This window comes from Oncorhynchus keta, unplaced genomic scaffold, assembly GCF_023373465.1.
Source record: "Oncorhynchus keta strain PuntledgeMale-10-30-2019 unplaced genomic scaffold, Oket_V2 Un_contig_5250_pilon_pilon, whole genome shotgun sequence".
Taxonomy (NCBI): domain Eukaryota; kingdom Metazoa; phylum Chordata; class Actinopteri; order Salmoniformes; family Salmonidae; genus Oncorhynchus; species Oncorhynchus keta.
Window position 1 is genome coordinate 19,017 of NW_026288195.1, and position 8,938 is coordinate 27,954.

An 8,938-nucleotide genomic window follows, 5' to 3' on the forward strand; every position below is an offset into this window, starting at 1 on the left:
TGCTTTTGGTTGCAGAGTCTCCAGGAGAGGTTACCAGGATGTCCTGGTAGGAGCTGGGATGGGGATGACCTGAGAAGGAGCTGGGATGAGGATGAAGAGAGGAGAAGGGATGAGGATGAAGAGAGGAGAAGGCTGAGGATGAACCAGGAATGATCCTGGTAGGAGCTGAAGGAGAAGGGATGTCCTGGAGAGAGCTGAGGTACCAGAGATGTCCTGGATAGGAGCTGTGAAGTACCAGGATGGGATGAAGTAGGAGAAGCTGTGGATGGAGGATGAAGAGGAGCTGTGGGATGTCCTGGTAGGAGCTGTGGTACCAGGAGTCCTGGTAGGAGATGTGGGAGTAGTCCTGGTAGGATGCTGAGGAGAAGGAATGTCCTGGTAGGAGCTGTGGTACCAGAAGGTCCTGGGATGGAGGCTGAAGAGTACCAGGATGTCCTGAAGAGAGGGAGCTGTGGTACCAGTATGTCCTGAGGATGAAGAGAGGAGAAGGAGAAGGGATGGGAGGATGCTGTGAGGTAGAGAGGATGTCCTGGATGAACCAGAGACGGAATGAGGAGAGAGCTGAAGATGGGATGAGGATGAAGGGTACCAGAAGGAGAAGGGAGGGCTGAAGAGTACCAGGATGAAGGGATGCAGAGAGGATGAAGAGGGAGAAGGGATGTCCTGAAGAGAGGAGAAGGAATGAGGATGACAGGAGATGGGATAGGATGTCCAGGTGAGGATGAAGAGAGGAGCTGGGTACCAGGATGAAGAGAGGAGAAGGGATGAGGATGTCCTGGTAGGAGAGGAGAAGGATGTCCTGAAGGAGCTGTGGTACCAGGATGTCTGGTGAAGAGAGGAGAAGGGATAGGATGTCCAAGAGAGTCCTGCGTAGGAGCTGTGGATGAGGATGTCTGGATGAGTCTTAAGCAGTGGAAGGAGAAGGGATGAGGATGTAAGAGCTGTGGTAAGGATGAGCATGAAGAGAGCTGAGAAGGATTCTGGACAGTATTAACAGTGGATGAGGATGAAGACAGAGAAGGAGCACCCCTTCTGGACAGAGGATAACAGTGGTCCTGGAACAGAGCCCTGGAACCCCTGAAGAGAGGAGAAGGAGAAGGGATGGGGGATGACAGTATTAAGGAGAAGGGATGGAGGATGAAAGGAGAAGGGATGGGATGGAGTCCTCAGTACCAAACTTGAGGATGAACCAGGAGAAGATGAGGATGAAGATGACTTGCAGAACTGGATACAGGATGAAGAGAGGAGAAGGGATGAGGATGTCAGATTATCTTAGACAAGGTGAGGATTGAGGATGAAGAAGGACAAATCTTGTTAGGATGAAAGAGAGAGGAATCGCTAGCTAGTTATGTTTATTTTTATTTGAAGGAGGAGTATGGACGTGTTTCCAAGAAGGGAATTCTTTATTTTTCAGGATTGTAACTTTGAGGGATGTCAAGAAAATAGAAGGATAAAATATATGAAGAGAGGAGAAGGAGAAGGGATGGAGGATGAAGAGGAGAAGGGATTGAGGATATTACCAGAGAGAAGGATGAGGATGTAAGAGAGACAGGCTTCCATTTGAGTCATGAAGAGAGAGTCATTTAGCAGGAGAAGGGATGAGGATGACACTCTAAGGAGAAGGGAGAGGATGAAGCAGACACTCTAATGAAGAGAGGAGAAGGATGGACACTGAATCCAGAGAGTCATGGGAGCAGAGAAGGGATCTAATCCAGAGAGTCAGAAGGAGACACTCTAATGAAGAGAGGAGAAGGATGAGGATCTAATCCAGAGAGGGATGGAGGATGAAGACACTCTAATCCAGGTCATGAAGCAGACACTCTAATCCAGAGTCAGGAGAAGGAAGAATCCAGAGCAACGATCAAAACAACAATACAAATATTTTCAAAATGGTCAAACAAAGTGGGATGGGGATGAAGAGTAAGTATTTATTTATCCCAGGATGAGGATGAAGAGGAGAAGGGTGGGGATGAGACGGAGGGCATTGGGATGAAGTTGGACTCCTGCTGGATGAACGCTCCCAGGAGACTGGGAGGACAATACATCTCTTCCATAAGAGAGTGACAAGCAGATCAAATAGTAAAATATGCTTTTGGTTGCAGAGTCTCCAGGAGAGGTTAACAGAGGAAGGGGGTGATGAAGGAGAAGGGATGGGGATGAAGACAGGAGAAGGAGAAGGGATGAGGATGAAGAGAGGAGAAGGAATGAGGATGAAGAGAGGAGAAGGGATGAGGATGAAGAGAGGAGAAGGAGAAGGGATGGAGGATGAAGAGGAGAAGGGATGAGGATGAAGAGAGGAGAAGGGATGAGGATGAAGAGGAGAAGGAATGAGGATGAAGAGAGGAGAAGGGATGAGGATGAAGAGAGGAGAAGGGATTGGGATGAAGAGGAGAAGGGATGGAGGATGAAGAGAGGAGAAGGGATGGGGATGAAGAGGAGAAGGGATGAGGATGAAGAGGAGAAGGAATGAGGATGAAGAGGAGAAGGAGAATTCAGACATCAGTCCACTCAGACAACCACTGCTGACACATCCTCCTCTGCTCCTCACTCTCCTCTCTCCCCCTCCACCTCTTCCTCCTCTCCTCCTGCTGCCTCCTCCTCTCCTCCTGCTGCCTCCTCCTCTCCTCCCGCTCTGTCCTCTCCTCCGCCGCCCTGCGCTCCAGCAGGGTCTCCACGACTCCCTCTACAGTCCGGAGGCAGCGCTGCGGGCGCCAGCGGGGGTCAGTGGGCGTGGTGAAGGGGTCGGGGGCGGCGGCCTGCAGGGAGAGTGGCTCCAGAGGGAGGTGTAGGAGGTGTGCGTGCAGCATCATGCGATAGGGGGCGCTGTCCTCTCCCAGGCTGTAGGTGTGGTCTCCTACGATGGGGTGCCCTACCGCCTCACAGTGAACCCTCAGTTGGTGGGTACGACCTGACACACAACATCACAACAATATGAGTAGAGTATTTTTGTACCTACTGAACACTATATGAATGGTGAACACTATATAGGCCTATCTGTGAATGTGTTTACCTCCTGTTTAGGCCTATCTGTGAATGTGTTTACCTCCTGAACACTATATAGGCCTATCTGTGAATGTGTTTACCCACCGAACACTTTAGGCCTATCTGTGAATGTGTTTACCTCCCTGAACACTATATAGGCCTATCTGTGAATGTGTTTACCTCCCGAACACTATATAGGCCTATCTGTGAATGTGTTTACCTCCTGAACACTATATAGGCCTATCTGTGAATGTGTTTACCTCCCGAACACTATATAGGCCTATCTGTGAATGTGTTTACCTCCCGAACACTATATAGGCCTATCTGTGAATGTGTTTACTACCGAACACTATATAGGCCTATCTGTGAATGTGTTTACCCACGAACACTATATAGGCCTATCTGTGAATGTGTTTACCCACCGAACACTATATAGGCCTATCTGTGAATGTGTTTACCCACCGAACACTATATAGGTCTATCTGTGAATGTGTTTACCCACCGAACACTATATAGGCCTATCTGTGAATGTGTTTACCTACCGAACACTATATAGGCCTATCTGTGAATGTGTTTACCTACCGAACACTATATAGGCCTATCTGTGAATGTGTTTACCCACCGAACACTATATAGGCCTATCTGTGAATGTGTTTACCCACCGAACACTATATAGGCCTATCTGTGAATGTATTTACCCACCGAACACTATATAGGTCTATCTGTGAATGTGTTTACCCACCGAACGCTATATAGGCCTATCTGTGAATGTGTTTACCTACCGAACACTATATAGGCCTATCTGTGAATGTGTTTACCTACCGAACACTATATAGGCCTATCTGTGAATGTGTTTACCCACCGAACACTATATAGGCCTATCTGTGAATGTGTTTACCCACCGAACACTATATAGGCCTATCTGTGAATGTGTTTACCCACCGAAAACTATATAGGCCTATCTGTGAATGTGTTTACCCACCGAACACTATATAGGTCTATCTGTGAATGTGTTTACCCACCGAACACTATATAGGCCTATCTGTGAATGTGTTTACCTACCGAACACTATATAGGCCTATCTGTGAATGTGTTTACCTACCGAACACTATATAGGCCTAGCTGTGAATGTGTTTACCCACCGAACACTATATAGGCCTATCTGTGAATGTGTTTACCCACCGAAAACTATATAGGCCTATCTGTGAATGTGTTTACCCACCGAACACTATATAGGTCTGTCTATCTGTGAATGTGTTTACCCACCGAACACTATATAGGCCTATCTGTGAATGTGTTTACCCACCGAACACTATATATAGGCCTATCTGTGAATGTGTTTACCTACCGAACACTATATAGGCCTATCTGTGAATGTGTTTACCTCCCGAACACTATATAGGCCTATCTGTGAATGTGTTTACCCACCGAACACTATATAGGCCTATCTGTGAATGTGTTTACCCACCGAACACTATATAGGCCTATCTGTGAATGTGTTTACCCACCGAACATTATATAGGCCTATCTGTGAATGTGTTTACCCACCGAACACTATATAGGCCTATCTGTGAATGTGTTTACCCACCGAACACTATATAGGCCTATCTGTGAATGTGTTTACCCACCGAACACTATATAGGTCTATCTGTGAATGTGTTTACCCACCGAACACTATATAGACCTAGCTGTGAATGTGTTTACCTCCCGAACACTATATAGGTCTATCTGTGAATGTGTTTACCCACCGAACATTATATAGGTCTATCTGTGAATGAACACTATATAGGCCTATCTGTGAATGTGTTTTACCTGTGTAGTGTGAGTGTGTGAACACTATATAGTGTGTGTGTGTGTGTGTGTGTTTACCCACCTATGGGTTGTGTGTGTGTGTGTGTGTGTGTGTGTGTGTGTGTGTGTGTGTGTGTGTGTGTGTGTGTGTGTGTGTGTGTGTGTACCTGTGAGAGGCTGCAGCATCACCTTGGTAACAGGGTCTCCATCATAATCTCCGTACTCCAACACGGTGAGCTGAGACCGACAGGTCTTGGGGTTCTCACAACCTGCAGATAGACTCTCAATGAGACTGACAGGGCTTGGGGTTCTCACAACTGGCAGAGAGACTCGCAATGAGACTGACAGGGCTTGGGGTTCTCACAACCTGCAGAGAGACTCTCAATGAGACTGACAGGGCTTGGGGTTCTCACAACCTGCAGAGAGACTCTCAATGAGACTGACAGGGCTTGGGGTTCTCACAACCTGCAGAGAGACTCTCAATGAGACTGACAGGGCTTGGGGTTCTCACAACCTGCAGAGAGACTCTCAATGAGACTGACAGGGCTTGGGGTTCTCACAACCTGCAGAGAGACTCTCAATGAGACTGACAGGGCTTGGGGTTCTCACAACCTGCAGAGAGACTCTCAATGAGACTGACAGGGCTTGGGGTTCTCACAACCTGCAGAGAGACTCTCAATGAGACTGACAGGGCTTGGGGTTCTCACAACCTGCAGAGAGACTCTCAATGAGACTGACAGGGCTTGGGGTTCTCACAACCTGCAGAGAGACTCTCAATGAGACTGACAGGGCTTGGGGTTCTCACAACCTGCAGAGAGACTCTCAATGAGACTGACAGGGCTTGGGGTTCTCACAACCTGCAGAGAGACTCTCAATGAGACTGACAGGGCTTGGGGTTCTCACAACCTGCAGAGAGACTCTCAATGAGACTGACAGGGCTTGGGGTTCTCACAACCTGCAGAGAGACTCTCAATGAGACTGACAGGGCTTGGGGTTCTCACAACCTGCAGAGAGACTCTCAATGAGACTGACAGGGCTTGGGGTTCTCACAACCTGCAGAGAGACTCTCAATGAGACTGACAGGGCTTGGGGTTCTCACAACCTGCAGAGAGACTCTCAATGAGACTGACAGGGCTTGGGGTTCTCACAACCTGCAGAGAGACTCTCAATGAGACTGACAGGGCTTGGGGTTCTCACAACCTGCAGAGAGACTCTCAATGAGACTGACAGGGCTTGGGGTTCTCACAACCTGCAGAGAGACTCTCAATGAGACTGACAGGGCTTGGGGTTCTCACAACCTGCAGAGAGACTCTCAATGAGACTGACAGGGCTTGGGGTTCTCACAACCTGCAGAGAGACTCTCAATGAGACTGACAGGGCTTGGGGTTCTCACAACCTGCAGAGAGACTCTCAATGAGACTGACAGGGCTTGGGGTTCTCACAACCTGCAGAGAGACTCTCAATGAGACTGACAGGGCTTGGGGTTCTCACAACCTGCAGAGAGACTCTCAATGAGACTGACAGGGCTTGGGGTTCTCACAACCTGCAGAGAGACTCTCAATGAGACCGACAGGGCTTGGGGTTCTCACAACCTGCAGAGAGACTCTCAATGAGACTGACAGGGCTTGGGGTTCTCACAACCTGCAGAGAGACTCTCAATGAGACTGACAGGGCTTGGGGTTCTCACAACCTGCAGAGAGACTCTCAATGAGACTGACAGGGCTTGGGGTTCTCACAACCTGCAGAGAGACTCTCAATGAGACTGACAGGGCTTGGGGTTCTCACAACCTGCAGAGAGACTCTCAATGAGACTGACAGGGCTTGGGGTTCTCACAACCTGCAGAGAGACTCTCAATGAGACTGACAGGGCTTGGGGTTCTCACAACCTGCAGAGAGACTCTCAATGAGACCGACAGGGCTTGGGGTTCTCACAACCTGCAGAGAGACTCTCAACCTGAGACAATGAGACTGACAGGGCTTGGGGTTCTCACAACCTGCAGAGACTCTCAATGAGACTGACAGGGCTTGGGGTTCTCACAACCTGCAGAGAGACTCTCAATGAGACTGACAGGGCTTGGGGTTCTCACAACCTGCAGAGAGACTCTCAATGAGACTGACAGGGCTTGGGGTTCTCACAACCTGCAGAGAGACTCTCAATGAGACTGACAGGGCTTGGGGTTCTCACAACCTGCAGAGAGACTCTCAATGAGACTGACAGGGCTTGGGGTTCTCACAACCTGCAGAGAGACTCTCAATGAGACTGACAGGGCTTGGGGTTCTCACAACCTGCAGAGAGACTCTCAATGACAGGGCTTGGGGTTCTCACAACTGCAGAGAGACAATGAGACTGACAGGGCTTGGGGTTCTCACAACCTGCAGAGAGACTCTCAATGAGACTGACAGGGCTTGGGGTTCTCACAACCTGCAGAGAGACTCTCAATGAGACTGACAGGGCTTGGGGTTCTCACAACCTGCAGAGAGACTCTCAATGAGACTGACAGGGCTTGGGGTTCTCACAACCTGCAGAGAGACTCTCAATGAGACTGACAGGGCTTGGGGTTCTCACAACCTGCAGAGAGACAACCTGCACAGAGAGACTCTCAATGAGACTGACAGGGCTTGGGGTTCTCACAACCTGCAGAGAGACTCTGTCAATGAGACTGACAGGGCAGACCTGCAGAGACTCTCAATGAGACTGACAGGGCTTGGGGTTCTCACAACCTGCAGAGAGACTCTCAATGAGACTGACAGGGCTTGGGGTTCTCACAACCTGCAGAGAGACTCTCAATGAGACTGACAGGGCTTGGGGTTCTCACAACCTGCAGAGAGACTCTCAATGAGACTGACAGGGCTTGGGGTTCTCACAACCTGCAGAGAGACTCTCAATGAGACTGACAGGGCTTGGGGTTCTCACAACCTGCAGAGAGACTCTCAATGAGACTGACAGGGCTTGGGGTTCTCACAACCTGCTAGAGACTGGATGAGACTGACAGGGCTTGGGGTTCTCACAACCTGCAGAGAGACTCTCAATGAGACTGACAGGGCTTGGGGTTCTCACAACCACAGAGAGACTCTCAATGAGACTGACAGGGCTTGGGGTTCTCACAACCTGCAGAGAGACTCTCAATGAGACCGACAGGGCTTGGGGTTCTCACAACCTGCAGAGAGACTGGCAATGAGACTGACAGGGCTTGGGGTTATCACAACCTGCAGAGAGACTCTCAATGAGACTGACAGGGCTTGGGGTTCTCACAACCTGAGAGAGACTCTCAATGAGACTGACAGGGCTTGGGGTTCTCACAACCTGCAGAGAGACTCTCAATGAGATTGACAGGGCTTGGGGTTCTCACAACCTGCAGAGAGACTGGCAATGAGGCTGACAGATCTAGAACTAACATTTCTCCGTGCATTTGGTCAGTAACCTGCAGAGAGACTTGCTGTCAGTGAGAGTGACAGATATAGAACTAACATTTCTATGTGAATTTGGTCGGTAAAGAGAGACTTGCTGTCAGTGAGAGTGACAGATCTAGAACTAACATGTAACCTGGGCGCCAATGAGTACTGGAACTCTGTGATTTGGTCAGTAACCTGTAGAGAGACCTGTCTGTGACAGATCTAGAACTAACATTTCTATGTGAATTAACTGGTACCTCAGAGAGACCTGTCAGTGTGACCAGATCTAGAACTTCCTGTACCACCTACTTGCTGTCAGTGTGACAGATCTAGCTAACTGTACCTCTGTGAGCTAACCTCACCTCTGTGAGCTAACCTCACCCTGTGAGCTAACCTACCACTCTGTGATTAACTGTACCTCTGTGAGCTAGCCTTACCACTACCACTGTGAGCTAACTGTACCTCTGTGAGCTAACCTCACCGACTACCTCACCTCTGTGAGCTATTAGCCTGGTACCTGTGAGCTAGCCTTACCACTACCACTGTTATTACCTCTGTGAGCTAACCTCACCTCTGTGAGCTAACCTCACCTCTGTGATATAGCCTGTTATTACCACTACCACTGTGAGCTAACTGTACCTCGGTGAGCTAACCTTACCACTACCACTGTGAGCTAACCTCACCTCTGTGAGCTAACCTCACCTCTGTGAGCTAGCCTTACCACTACCACTGTGAGCTAACTGTACCTCTGTGAGCTAACCTCACCTCTGTG

The 8,938-nt window shown here is 49.3% G+C and overlaps 1 protein-coding gene across 2 annotated transcripts; it reads right to left on the reverse strand.

Annotated features, from left to right (window-relative positions):
* Positions 1-2,064: 2,064 nt before the first annotated feature.
* LOC127925192 (RNA pseudouridylate synthase domain-containing protein 1-like) lies at positions 2,065-7,969 on the reverse strand. 2 transcript variants are annotated; one of them, XR_008120036.1, is made up of 6 exons: positions 7,883-7,969; positions 7,495-7,739; positions 7,147-7,293; positions 6,864-7,010; positions 4,941-6,708; positions 2,065-2,908 (listed from the first exon to the last, which is right to left on the reverse strand). XR_008120036.1 is itself a non-coding variant. In XM_052510037.1 (2 exons), exons 1-2 carry the CDS (start codon positions 4,957-4,959, stop codon positions 2,493-2,495), a joined length of 435 nt encoding a protein of 144 aa, XP_052365997.1. In that variant the 5' UTR covers positions 4,960-5,029; the 3' UTR covers positions 2,065-2,492. The 2 variants fall into 2 exon arrangements, 1 of the variants encoding a protein (XP_052365997.1); XM_052510037.1 differs by lacking the exons at positions 6,864-7,010; positions 7,147-7,293; positions 7,495-7,739; positions 7,883-7,969 and having other exon boundaries at positions 4,941-5,029.
* Between the last annotated feature and the right edge of the window lie 969 nt (positions 7,970-8,938).